This window comes from Ochotona princeps, chromosome 19, assembly GCF_030435755.1.
Source record: "Ochotona princeps isolate mOchPri1 chromosome 19, mOchPri1.hap1, whole genome shotgun sequence".
Lineage (NCBI taxonomy): Eukaryota > Metazoa > Chordata > Mammalia > Lagomorpha > Ochotonidae > Ochotona > Ochotona princeps.
Genome location: NC_080850.1, coordinates 49,359,709 through 49,374,216, shown reverse-complemented (window position 1 = coordinate 49,374,216; position 14,508 = coordinate 49,359,709). Strand labels below are relative to the sequence as shown.

The 14,508-nt window shown below is 53.3% G+C and overlaps 1 protein-coding gene across 2 annotated transcripts in view; it reads right to left on the bottom strand.

The window, feature by feature from the left end:
* EPB41L4A (erythrocyte membrane protein band 4.1 like 4A) overlaps window positions 1-14,508 on the bottom strand; it is a 99,124-nt gene that overhangs the window by 57,596 nt on the left and 27,020 nt on the right. The window contains exons 2-3 of one of the 2 annotated variants that reach the window (XM_058677546.1): window positions 10,168-10,272; window positions 695-746 (exon numbers count right to left, since the gene is read on the bottom strand). In XM_058677546.1, coding sequence (XP_058533529.1) covers window positions 695-746; window positions 10,168-10,272 — 157 coding nt within the window. Of the gene's footprint in view, window positions 1-694; window positions 748-9,990; window positions 10,135-10,167; window positions 10,273-14,508 lie in introns of those variants that run through there. The other variant, XM_058677548.1, reaches the window with a different exon arrangement.

Sequence of the window (14,508 nt, the reverse complement as noted above, 5' to 3'; positions counted from 1 at the left end):
AATGACCTCTTTACTTTTTTTTTTTAAGATTTTTTTCCCATTGGAAAGGCAGATATACAAAGACAAGGAGCGTCAGAGGGAAAGATCTTCCATCCACTGGTTCACTCCCCAAATGGCCACAGCGGCTGGAGCTGAGCCGATCCAAAGCCAGGAGCTTCATCTGGGTCTCCCACATGGGTGCAGGGTCCCAAGGCTTAGGCCCCTCCTCCACTGCTCTCCCAGGCCACTAGCAGGGAGCTGCTGGATGGGAAAAGGAGCAGCTGGGACACAAGCTGATGCCCATATGGGATGCCAGCACTTATAAGTGGAGGATTAATGTGGAGCCATGGCATCAGCCCTAATCTTGCTTAAAAAAAAAAAAAGAATATTCTTTGTAGCTAGTAAGAAGCGTGTATGTGTGTGTGTGTGTAAATATTCAAGTTACTGAAATCATGATTCAGGAACATAATCTTCTCTATCCTGTGTCTCGCAGGCCCTACAGACGGACGGCTCTCGAAGCCACAGTGACACCTCAGTTCACAGAGCAGCCCTCAGCAAGGGACCTGCAAATCCAGTGCCGTGAGAAACGCAAACCCAAGGACCCGGTCATTATCCTGTGTCCATTCCAGGCCTGGCTGCCTTTTGTCTTAAGGTCAAACTGCAGCTGACAGAGCTACAGCCCGAGGACAAAGTCATGAGGGAACAGAATACGCACTGTTGATGAGCTCCTTGTGTTCCGCGAGGGTCTTCGCAGGATCCAGCCAGTACTGGGAAGAGAAAGGGTCTAGTTACAACATGAGTTGACTGGTGTTGACCCCAGAACTTCTGCACAAAGTGGTTACAGGCAGACACACTTGCTAAGTCAAACACTTCATTCATCCTCCTCCCACCCCCACACACACCCATGACACACAAGGGAGAGACAGGAGTGCAGAGGCTGCAGTGGGGAGCAGACCTGGACATGGAGAGCACACCCAGCCGGAGGGGGCCTGGCCACTCAGGCTCTCCCAGGCTCCTCCCAAAGTCCTCATCACACCCCGCCATCACCCTGGCCACCCTTCCAGGCTGCTCCCACAGTACCACTGCTCAGCCCTAAGAGCCCATCAGATCCCTGTGACAGATGCCAGGAGCAGCTCAGCTCAGGGGCCCAGGCCTCGGCACAGGCACATCCCAGATTCCAGCCCAGTTACATCACCACCATGTGACTGGGGACAAACCCAGAGGTGCTGCACCGAGTAAGTTCATTCACGCAACTTCCCCAGAGCAGTCACCCCCCAACCCACACACCAAGCACAGCCGCTCCATGGAGGTGTGTGGTCGCTCAAGGTCCACCTTTCAGCCTTCATGCAGGGAACCTCTGCCAGCAGCACTTGAAGCAGTGATGGGTGGTTTCTAGACCCTAGGCAGCTTGGTGCAGTCCAACCAGTGCAGACAGACAGGTAAGAGGTCCCCTGGAGGGGCGCGGGGAGGGGACACTTCCCAGGTAGTGCCAAGAGGGCAGCCCTCAAGGGAGCAGGTGCAAAGCCAGAGATCTCCCCTCCTAAGTACGGGAACTCCAAGGCCCAAGCAACCCAGTTCCCATTTCCCATGCTCCTGTGATGAAGGGATGACTCTCCTGCAGGGAGGTGAGAGCTGACTCATCCCCAGCCACCTGCTTCCCAACCCCCTGCGGGCACCAGGGGAGAATGGCCACGCCGCTCTGACGGGAGCCCAAAGCAGTCCAAGCAGCCCAGCTACCAGTTCCCCTCCCCTTGCCCTTAGCTGAGGGAGGGCACCCTGGCTCTGCTGTGCCACAGTGAACAAGAGTTGGAAAATCCTAGAATGTTTACAGGTGGTGACACCAACAGACGTGCCGAAGAAGGGAACAAGATGTCGCCCAGAAATAAAACCACACATTTATAGGATCTGCGAACCTCCGGGAACCAGCACCCACACAGTTCACACAAACCAACTCAGGGCAGGTGGAAGACCCAAGTGCCTGAGTGCAAACTGTGCAACTACTAGAAGAAAACATGGGAGCAGCCGCCCCACACTGTCTGGGCTCGCACTCTGTGGATATGACCCCAAATGCACAGGCAGCAAACGGCATCCCCTTCCACTGCTGACTGCACACAGAGGAATTATCCCATCAGGCAGGTGTCACAGTGGTTCCACTGCAAGAATTCAACACAAGGCTAAATTCTCTTCACACATCAGTCATCGCCACCATTTGTAATTTACACAGCAGTTTCACATCAACTGTTAAAGTAACCAATGTAAGAGGATGCTTCAGAAAGTCTGGGTAAGGCGAGCATAGGCATGAGCGTGTGGCTCAGCAGGGAAGTCATCACTTGGGATTCCTACACCCCACATTGCAGTGTCAGGGTTCAGTCCAGTGCCACTTCCAATCCAGCCTCCTGCCAGGATGCAGCCAGGAAGGCTCAAGTCAGACCTGGCTGAACAGGCATTTGGGGAGTAAATCAGAAGAGATCTCAGTCTCATCCTTCAAAGAAAACAAAAAATACTTTAAAGATACGTTTATTTTGGTGCAAAAACTTTCCAATCCAGGCACAAGTTTTTCATAATGGAAATTATTTTGGATTAATTTTTGAAGACCCCCTTGCATAAACACAGCAACTTGAAACACAATCTTCACTGCTCCGGTCTTCTCCAGTTCTCACTTTTTTAGCTTAGGATCACTTCCTTCCAAAACAGAAGTTTCTGAGGCAGAGGCTGCCAACGGCGAACTTCAGGAGCCCACAGCGACCACAGACATGGCTTTGGCGCCAGATGGTTCACAGGGAAACCTCAGCTCGTTCACACAGAGCAAGTCCAGTCCAAGTGTCAGGCTGCACATCAGAACCTCGAAGAATGCAGAGCCATGGCTTCCTCCTGCACACGGCACAACACCGGGCCTATTCCGGCCACTCATGGGACATGGCAAGGCTTAGCCAGGTTTTTCAGAGGCCAAAGAGAACAAGCCCAGAGCCTCAGGTTTCTAGAACACACAAGGTTACCGGCTCCACCACTCGTAAAGCAAACATGGCCATGGCTAAGTACACTGAGAACGCAAAACCCCAAGTCCTACATGATCAACCCAGAACTGAAGGCAGCGTTGTCCGAGGCCCCCACACTCGGCAGACGTCAGCAGGTGGGGGGACGCTGTGGCTTGGCCTCCACCATCCCCCTCCAAAGCTCACCTGGCAGGCAGGTCCCAGGGGAGCGGAGATGGGAGGCAGGGGAAGCTGCAGGGGTGAGGTGGCCGCACACAGGTCCCAGGGGAGCGGAGTTGGGAGGCAGGGGGAGCTGCAGGAGTGAGGCAGCCATGGGGACACTGCCCACACGAGGTGGGGATGCTACACTCTTGGGACTAGAGTAATTCCGAGGGGTGAGGGAGTTTTCAGACCCTGTTCTGCACACTGTCGGTCTTTTTCTCCCCACCAGCCTGCCGACCCTCCCACTGTCCACAAGTGGTGACAGAGGACCTGGCCCTTGCCTGAACCTCGACTTCAGCCTCTGCAACCCGGAGCCCAAAAAAACCTCTCTGCTATGTAAAAGAACCAAGAACCACAAAGGACCACAGCCTCCTTGATCTGCAAACAGGCCCCCTTGCCGCGAGAAGCACAGCCCAGGCAGAGCAACGGTGGCACGCATGCGTGAAACCCATCACCAAGATCACCATGGCACCTCTGCCACCTCTTGCACAGTAACAGGAGGTCCTCCAGCACGACAAGGACCCAAGTCCTCAGGAGCGACCCAGGGACTCTCCAGCTGTTGCCTTACCTCTGCCTGAGGACCTGTGGGAGAGATGAATGCGCAGGAAACCAAGTGCTGCTTGAGCTTAGTGTGGAGGAATGACACAGCCGAGCTTAGAGGACTGCACGCTGGAAGGAGGCCGCTGGTCTCCCCGCGCTCCCCTGGCAAGATGCTGCTCAGCTGCTCGTGAGAAAATGGAAAACCCGGCAGCAGAACGGAGCCCGTAGCAAGGCAGGTTGCAAGAAGCCCAAGAAACAGCTGCAACTGCCCAGTAAACTCTCGCCGGTCCCCTCCCTGAGCTGAGTACTCAGGCCACGGGACCTAGCAATGTCCTTCACTGCTGCTGGCGTGGGGCATGTGTCCTTGTCACCTCAGTGTGGGTCTTCTGGTCAGTGGAGCTGTGCTCACAAGCGCACCTTCGAGGAAACTCCTGGAGAGCCAGCCAGATGAGATTCGGGACCTCCAGCTCACCTTCAAAGCCTCAGCAAGTGAGAATGGGGGCAACAGGGGCTTTGAGAGATGTGATGAGGAGCTGCTGGCCAGGGATAGGGCACGTTCCTCAAGTTCCTTGTCATGGAAGATGAGTTTCTCTACCATCAAGTGGGGACTGACCCTCTCTAACCAAAGGAGTGAGACGGCAGTCACTCTGACTCTGTCACGGCTTGCCCTGGGTTTCCAATCTCTGCTCGGTCCATGCACCTGCAGCCATCCCACGTGCAGCTGCAGGGGAGGCCCCAGCCGGCACCAACCTCAGCCAACAGACACGTGAAAGGGACCTCAGGCGACTCCAGCCTTAGAGCCTCCCCCGCTGGCCCTGAAGCGAGCAGAATCCCAGCTCTTCCCAACAATGCCTGCCTGCCTGCCTCACAGGTGCATGATCAAAATCTGTGTGGTCACTGTTTCAAGCCCCCCAGTCAGGGGAAGGCTTTGAACAAGGCAAGGCTTACAGGCAAACTCCCCAACTCTCTGGCATTCACTCAACAACCCTGGGGCTGCTCCTGAATTTGTATCTCTGGAACTTGATGTGATTCCCTCTGCGTCCTTCCAGCAGCTGCTGCCATGGCCCGACGAGACCTTGCTGCCCTGCTCGCTGGCATCATTCAACACTCAGCTGCCTCTGTGAAGAGCCATTGGCCAAACACGTTCCCGTCCCGTGTTACCTGCATCTGGGCCATACAGATGTTCTGCTTCGGCCTGACTTCCCCACACACTCATCTCATCCCAATGGAAAGGACTGGTCTGGCTGGCTCTTGGGGACCCTGCTTTGAACTGCTGAGAGCCCCTGGCCACTCCTTTCAACACACAAGCCTGGCCGTGCTGGGTGGCCTGACAGCTGCATCTTAACACATGCTCTCCAGTCTCCTAAGGCCAGGCCACAGAGCAGCCGGTGTGTGTGGATGCCATCCCGGGATGAAGACAAACACAGCTCTAAGGAGCAACTGGCTCCGCGGGCAGAGTGCTGAATCCCAGAGGTAGACACGCAAAGGCCGTTGAGTCTGGCTGCCTGAGCCACATCAGCTCAACTCTAGCAGGAGTGGAATCCCTGCACACTCCTGCAATGTGGGTCATACAGCATCACCACGCAGACGTGGGATCAGCTCATGTCAAAATAAAATCCTGTGTCTGACACGCCCAAAACTAGCATGGGACTGGCTTAAGCTCATCCTTCCAGCACACCATGCTGCTTGGCATACAGGGCAGGCCGGGCCGGGCAAGGCAGGCACAGCCTCACACAGCAGCCTTGGGCCCACTCCTCTGCAGCGAAGCCTCCTCTCCGCAGGGCCCTACCCTACCCTAAACTGGTCTCAGGAATCCAACACTGACGCTAGCTGCCCGGAAGCCCGGGCTACACACCTAACCCTCCCCAGGACATGCCCTAGACAGTTAAAGCTCAACACGAGTCTGGACTTTCCATCCCCATTCCTCTCAGAGCGCGTGGCTCAGCTGCAGGCTGCCGGCCCTGATTGTGGTGTGTCCAGCATCTCTCTCTCCTAGGACTTGTGGTTGCCATGGGACCACTGCACCAGCCCGGCCTCCTGCCTGCCTTTCCGTCACTCAAGTCTCAGTGTCACCTCGGGGGTCTCTTCTTCCTCCCCCCCACGGGAGCAGCCTCCTTGTCACTCTTCGCAACACTGTCACACCTGATGCTTGAACTTGTTCTGTCTGCCCTGGCAGCACATGCCAATGGGAATGAACAGTGTCACACCAGACCGTCCTAAATTCATATCTGCCATAAAACACACTGCAGTTCCCCCTGCCTTCCCTCACCGAAGGTAAGGGTATCCTGTAAGAAAAACCACGCTCCTATACACCCTCGGCTTGCAAAAGGCTGCCTCCTGCTAAACCACGAGGCAACTTCCAAAGCTCTCGACCATTAAAGTAATGAGTCCCAGCCTACCCAGATGGCAAGCGCTCACGCTCAGACACTGCCTGGAGCACCTCACTTACTGGAACAGGCCCCACCAAAGCCACAGAACTGAGTCACCTTAGCTCTGCATACACAGAAAACACCTGACAGTTCACAAAACTCCAAGGAAAAACAATGCAGGGAATGTTCCACATGCTACTAGCAGGTTCCCAGCACGTCCCAATCCAGCTCCTTATTCTATTCATGGGGAAAAAAATCCCCTTGAGATTCAGAAGGAAGTTAAATCAAGGTTAATTATCACACATTCTTATTAGCAAAACTCTGGACTGAAAAAGACAGTCGCTGGAGCAGGCCTGTTCCACATCCCAAATGGCATCTCACTCAAGTCCCGGCTGCTCGACTTCCGACCCAGCTCCCTGCAGTGCGCCTGGCAGAGAGGCGGAGGATGGCCCAAGTGCAGGCTCGCGCAGGCACTAGGAGATCCAGAAGAAGCTTCTGGCTCCTGGCTTCAGATCAGCCCAGTTCTGGTTGAGGCCACTGGGGAATGAGCTAGTGGGCGAGTGGAACATCTCTCTCTCTCTCTTTCTCTCCCCCGCCCCCATAAATGTGTATGCCTGTATCTTCCTCTCTCTTTCAAAATAAATATTTTTAAAAGATAAGGAAACATCTTAGATAACAAAAGTATCACTTTTCTTTTTTTTTTTTCTTTTTTTTTTTTTTTAAAGATTTATTTTTATTGGAAAGCCGGATATACAGAGAGGAGGAGAGACAGAGAGGAAGATCTTCCATCCAATGATTCACTCCCCAAGTGAGCCACAACGGGCCGGTGCGCGCCGATCCGATGCCAGGAACCAGGAACCTCTTCCGGGTCTCCCACACGGGTACAGGGTCCCAAAGCTTTGGGCCGTCCTCGACTGCTTTCCCAGGCCACAAGCAGGGAGCTGGATGGGAAGTGGAGCTGCCGGGATTAGAACCAGCGCCCATATGGGATCCCGGTGCGTTCAAGGCGAGGACTTTAGCCACTAGGCCACGCCACTGGGCCCCTAGTATCACTTTTCCACTAGCCATCAATCAACTACTTGGAATTCTCTCCTTTATTCTGATTTAACCACGGAGAACAGTCCAACTTTTTTTAAGTGTTCATGGTAAGGAAACCAGCAATGTTCCTTTCACACACTTGTGGGCCCAGGCCATGTCCCGGGGACCCGCCTATCGCCACCAGGAACACTCTGCAAAGCTGCCTGCCTCGCCTCGCACACAGACGGGCTTTTAGTTCACAGAACTGCAACTGGATGCAGACATGCCGCGGCCTCTGGCACTGATGACAGCTCTGTTTTTAAAGATTTTGGATTTTGCTATTTTCACCTGTTTTGGTTTTTTTTTTCCTTTTAATGTCATTTAATGTCATTTTGGTGGGAAATGGGCACTGGGCCTGTTTTAGTAAGTCCTACAGGATCCAGTGCGGACAGATCTGTATCACCCAGGTGACAAAGCACTTTCCAGGGACCAGCTGGGCTGGGTGGTTTCGCCAGGACTGGCTTTGCAGAAGCGGTGCGTGTCTGGACATTTTCAGTAAACGGAAAAAGCTACATCTGCAGCTCCGAGAGGCCAGGAAAATACAGAGTCCACAACCAGACAAAACCACGCCAGGAAAAATCTTGTGTTGGTCGATGGATGCGGAAGTGAACAATTTCAAGTGTTCCTAATCCCTTCTGGGTTGCCTCTAAACGAGAGAAAGAACACGTAAAACATCTGACCAGACAAGCCTGTCATGGTTCCTGTCACAATAAGCCTGCCATGGCGACAAGCCTGTCACGGCTCCCGCCATGGCTGGCAAAGTGAGTGTGGTGCTGTGGGGCAGGAGTGCTCCCAGCAACAGGTTCTGGGGGAGTGACCCTGTGCGCCTCAGGGACCCCACGAACACAGCGGCCTGCACCAGAACTCCCTTGTCTCCCTGCGTTTCAGGGAACCAGCAGGCTACGCGGTGCTCCCATAGACACAAACAGGAAGCAGGACAGAATCGCGGTCAGCCCAGCAGAGGTACCAGGCTCTCCACTCACAGAGCAGGGCCCCAGCAGGCAGGAGAGTCCAGCGAGCTCCCTGTTAGCCCGCCACCATCCTGCTCCACTCAGAACCGCTCTGGAAATCCCAGCAGTGGGCTCCAGCTCCTCCCAGGCTGGGATTTGCCTTCAATCCACCAGTTCCTCAGCGTAAAGAAGTCTGGGCTGTGTTTCAGGGCTCTGTCTGTCGCTGCCCCATCTCCCCTGGTCTCTCCCTAAATACTCCTGCGGCCGAGATGGCTGAGACGGTCACTGGCAGGCACCTGTGGAGGCACAAGGCACTGCGGGCACAGCGGCGTGGACGACAGCACCACACCGAGGGCTCTCCACGCGGTCAGCTCCCACCCCACTCCTCTCTTCCATGCATTGCCCACACCCGCCCCTGTGTTCCTGCTGCCCAGCCCAGCGTGGACTAATATGGTCCTTTTTAGGCCTCAAAGTCATCTCCACGTGGTATACATGACACACCACATGGTACACATGACACACACACAGGCATTCCCCACCAAAAAAGCAAAGTGATGCTGAATCCTGATCTAACAGATGGTAATTCACCCGTGGAAACCGTGGCCAAGATGTCCTACCACACTTAGCGCTGCTATAACACTGAGGTCGTGCTGCTAAAGAAGCTACAACTGCTCCTTCCAACACATGCTGGACTCCTCCATCAGAAAATCAGACAGCACGCCTGGACACACAAAGACCAGGCAGCACTCACACACCGCATGCTGCCCATGCTCAGGTGAGGAAGGGGGCACCAATGCCCAGGCAGCGCTCACACACCTAAAATCCATATTGTTAATCTTACCACAAATGCTAAATCCTATGCATAGAGCTGAGAAAAGATATTTTGGTTTTAACATAAGCCCTACAAAACTTTCAATAAGCTATCGACATTAACTGCTCTTTCTTTCTTTTGCAACAATAATAAAAGTCCATTATTTTAATTCTTTAACATCCCCAGCTTTTTTTTTCTGTTTGCAAAGAGGAAAAAGAGAGGTAAGATCTGCTCCAGATAAGGCCTGACATATCAGATAAGATCAAGAAACTGTTTTTCTCTGCTGAGAAAAATATGATCTCATAAACACAGACATGACGCAAGATACATCCCCTAGCCTGCGAGAACTCCAAACGCTGCCCCAAGGAACTGCCCCAGGAATGGTCCACCCCAGGGAGGACTCCATTGACTCCAGAGCACACGCGTGCCTTTGCTGACTTGCAGAAATGCACCCTGCTGCACACAGCTGTCCAACACAGCCAGGGTCCCCCTCCTGCCCTAAGACACCCTCCAGTGCAATAGAATAGGTTTCTGTCAGCAGCAACAGCCCCCGTGCCACTGCCGGCACCACTCAGGGAATCCTACTCCTCCTGGCACGCGTGCACCAGGAGGCCCATGGGAGGCCGGGAGAGCCTCGACAGGAAGAGCACCCTCCCTTCTACGGCAGGTCCCTGCACTCAGCCCCTCACTGCCGCCTTCCAGACAGGAAGACCATGGAGCAAGCCCAGGAAGAACCGACAGCAGACCTGAGGCCTGGGCCAACCCCTCCCCTTATCCCATCAAGCTGCTGAAGCCAAAGCCCTCCTGTTTGGAATCACCCACACCACTTCCAAAACTTGCGCAGCCTCTGATTTGCACTGAATAGATTTCTTTAACTGCCTCCTCTCTGGAAGGCAGTACCCCTGTGACACTCTGTACATGTCCAGCACACACTGAAGGGCGCACCACGCCTCACTAGCACCCTGGCCATCACATGCCAAGGCTGGGCTTGGCTGGGCTGCCGGATACACCTGATGTATGAGCACCCATCCAAGGGAGGCAGCAAGCCAGCACTCCACCCCAACCCTATCCCAGCTCTTTGGACAGGAGAGAAGAAATGCACAAACATTATCATGAGAAACCAGGCTTCAGGCTTGTCCAGTTGTCTTCAGTCACAAAGAACCAGGCACCTTGCCCCTCGCCAGGAAAGGCCCAGGACACAGTGAAACTGACCACAAGACACACGGTCACAGAAGCTGCATACTCACCGTCTGGTGGCTTCTATCACAGTAACGCAGCCCAAAATAATCTATCTCCACAAGGTCGATGTGCCGGAACACGTGCTCCAGAACGACAGAGCCTCTTGTCGATTTCTGCAAGAGAACACACAATCTTAGCGCTCCAGCAGCACGCCCCGGCTCCCCACCCCGTGGTCAGTACTCTCATCCCAACAAGGCCACCTGCTTCCTCCTTCCAATGGCGCCTCGAGCAGCCGGAAAACTCTGACTTGAAGAGCTGTCTGTTGGAAAACCTACTTGGGAAATAATTTTTTAAACTGTGGTGGGCTTAGACAAACAAAAGCTTCTTTTCTTATGGGATTATTAGTTATCTTAGGACAATACTCTTTTTTTAATAAACAAAAAACTTTGGTATGAAAAACACCTAATTTGTCAAGAAACACTCTGGGCTACAAACCCCACAATTCTTCCACTTTTTGGCATCACTGGTACAGAAGACGGGGGAATTAAGATGAAAGCCTTCAGCCCTCAATGTTGACAAGCCCCACACTAAAGCTCCGCGTGGCCCCGGTGAAGTCGCTTCCCTTCACCTCTCGCCAAGCACAGATGTGAAGAAACCTGACCGCTCTCCAGGAGGCGTGGCTCTCGTGGTCGCCCTCCCACTATTCACACATCCTTTCAGCTAAGATTCTGATCATCCAACAGGCTGCTTATCAGTCACACACGCACACAGAAACACTTGCTTCAGCAAGCACTGCGGCCCTCGCCACAGGCATCCCAAGGAGGAGCCAATCGGGAGGACCACAGCCTCAGACCGCTCCTGTCCTCTGCCCCTCACCACTGTCCAAGAACGCTCCCAGAAGCCGGATGCAGGGACCACAGCCACGGGCTTCTGTTCAGCTGCACCTGCCCGGCGACAGCTCACCAAATACACACCCTGGGACCAGGGAGAGCCCGACGCCACACAGCTTCCAGCCAACTGATCTCAGACGCCAGAGAAGTGTTCTGATGCGTGGTGCCAGGGATGCGTGCTGAGGGGCAGTGCGGAGACCACTCTCGGGGAAGGTCCTTACAGGCCCTACAAGTATTTCACTCTCCTCTAAATGACCATGGTTAAATGCCCGGCTCAAAGACTAAATCCTCACCTTATAAGCACCAGGATCCCATATGGGCTCCGGTTCTTGCCTTGGCTGCTCCACTTCCCATCCATGTTACCTGCTCATGACCTAGGAAAACAGCAGAGGATGGCCCAAAACCTTGAGACCCAGCACCCTTGTGGGAGACCTGGAAGAAGCTCCTGGCTCCTGACGCAGCTCAGCTCTGGCCACTGCAGCCACTTTGGAAGTGAACCAGCAGATGGAAGAACTTTGTCTGTCTTTCCATCCCTCCATAAATCTGATATGACTTTCCAATAAAATAAATCTTTTTTAAAATCTCATAAAAGTTGCATTAGTGCCTCAGTATGTCCTAATCTATCTCTCTGGCAACGATACCACTATGAGTCTTCCTCTGCTCAATTCCCTGTGGAAAAGTCTGGAAGGGGAACCACTCATCTGAAGAATAAGCAAGTGCTTCATAGAGTTCCTGGGAGCGGAATTAAAAGCTAGGTTGTTCTTGTGCAGAAACAGCCAGATATCCACATAGTTTTTCTAGAATCAGCATTTTCCAAACTTTTAAGGACCTCCCCATCCTGTGCGTGAATTCCAAGGCTTTTCTTGCACCAAAACACACTATTCTTTTAGGTCCATTCCCCATGAGCTTTGTGAAGAATGCACACTTAGAACCGTAATGGGCCCTGCCAGAAGAACCTTGCAACCCGGTCCACAAAGAACTGTAATGGGCCCTGCCAGAAGAACCTTGCGACCCTTGTCCACAAGAACACATGTCTGCCCACATCCTGGCCAACACTTGGCTTGAACAGATTCTTCCAGTCTGATTGAGCAATGCCAGAGGGGACAGACTGTTGTAACCGACACCTTCCTTGCTCTAGGGAACACATCCTTTCGTGTACTTCCCAGCATGTGGGGTGGTGGCCAATAGCCCAGCGCTGTGTGCGTGCAGTCCCAGGCCTAACAGTCACGCGGCTGTTGGAATACTCGCAGCTCTTCGATTCCAAGCCAGGCCCATCTGCCCCCACATGCCACACAGGCTACTACCTCCCTTCAAATTTCAGACAACTTTTACCTCAACTACATGAGCATTCCAGGACCAGCATCACCAAGATTTTAACAAGTTTAGCTGTTTGCCTGATGCCCTCATTCTTCCTCAAAATCATCGTTGCCAAGTCTTAGATAATTTTTTTCTTTAATAAAGAAAATTTTGGGAATCATCTTGACTATGTCCCCCTATCCATCACTGACGCTGTCCCATGACCAAACTCAGCACACACACGTGCCAGAATGGGGCAGCATGCCAGCTAACCACACCCCTGCCCTGCCCCCAGAAAGGAGTCCCACCGACCTGCTGAGTCCAGCGCCCACACCCAGAGCAGCTCCTGGCCTACCCTCCTGTCCCATCACTGAGATCACCTCTGTCCCCACTTCTCCATCCAGACCGGCTCACACACACTCTCCCCGAGTGTCCCGAGACCTGTTCCTCCAATGAACCTGCAAAGCTTGGGAGACTTGACCCCTGCCCTCACGAAGCTATCCATCCCCACTGATGGCCAGACCTGCCAAGAGGGGTGCCAAGACACACAGCTCCCCTGCTCTGTAAGGTCCAACATCTGACCCTGGGACGCCCCACAACTGTCTGACTTCGCAACTCCAAAGGCCAGCGGACACAGGAGAGAGGGACAGGGTTGAGATGTGCCCAGCCGTGAGTTCAACCTCTGCCCATCTTCACACTGATGCCCATTTTTCTGAGCCGATCTATGCCAGGAAAGGGGAGGAAGGACAGATTCATTCACCCTTTCATTCCGACTGACTCAAAGCTGCTTAGTTTACTTCTGGTTAGGAAACAGACATCTGCTTCAGCAACACAAAATGTCAATGGATTTGACGCAGTTCAGAGTTGGTGTGAGGAATAATTGTCTTTCCTTTGAAATTGGTAGGAGTTCAAAACATAAAAGAGCTTGATCCCAAACTCTGCACAGCAAGCTTATGCACACAGGTATAACTTTCTTCACTGGGTGAGACAGATCTGGCAGGAGTCCGGATTTCCATCAGTAGGAAAAGAAAAAAGGACAATAGGCAAGAGTTGAGAAAACATCAAGAAGCAAGCAACCTTTTGCAACTACTCAGAAAAGCTTCATTTAATTGTTACAATGTAGCAATTTTAATAATGAGTAACAATATAACAACTGTAACATGAGAGTAACAGCCTGTGGCTTACTTCCCAACTGACACCTGCAACATTCTGGAAGGAAGTGAGCTACAGCGGGCTTAGAATCTTCCAGAAAGAATCCCTGGCAGGCCAGGTTCCTTTGAAAACGCCAGCAGGGAGAATTTCAGCCAGACCAAAGAATCACTGGGGAAGGCGATGCACCTCTGCAGCTGACCCTGACATGCCCGTTTCAGCCGGCTGAGCCGGAAGACCATCTCACTGCAGACAAACGGCCCATGCCTGCCTGCCTGACAGGAGCCCCAGGACACCCTGGAACAGCCCTCAGTGCTGACCACAACCCCGCACGACCTTCTCCAGCCCAGCCAGTGGCCTGCATGGGTCTGCAACTCCTTCACCTTTTCTTCTAAGGGCACTACACCATAGCTTTATTCAAACACAAGGAGTCTGTGTTTTCTGGGGAGACAACAACCTCACGGCTTCTCGGCTTGGGCTTCCTGAGGAAGGCGAGGAGGGCCAGGAGTGCCAGGCACTGCAGCCACCTGACAACATCTGACCAACAGCGGTCTCACCCTCGACGGTGAGCCAGGCCCACACTGCACCAGGGCTCCACTTGTCGAAGTGGACAGATGGACACTTGCTCACACCTACACACTTCAGGCCCATCTTCTCAGACACTTTGCCTCTGCCACTGCTGCGTGGAACAGGCCATTACAAGGCCACGTGGATCACACACATAAACACGTGCTCTGCCTGTTGTCTTCCCTACCTGGAGGCTGGTCATGCTGACCTGGGTGGGCAGAGCAAGACAGACAGTGGCACCAGAGGAAGGAACGTGTCCCCAGTCCATAGCACAGGGTGACTGCAGCCTCAAATCACATGATACACACCCTACAGGAACTGGGAGAGAGTGGCATGAAGGCTCCCAACAAAGAGAAATAAAAAATAAAACATGTTCCTCAACACTGCACTCACGCAGAGGTGTACCGATGAACCACACAATACACATGTGGACATGCATGTTCCTCACACACTGCACACATGCACTGAGGGTCACACTGATCCCACACATGTAGACATAAGTGTTCA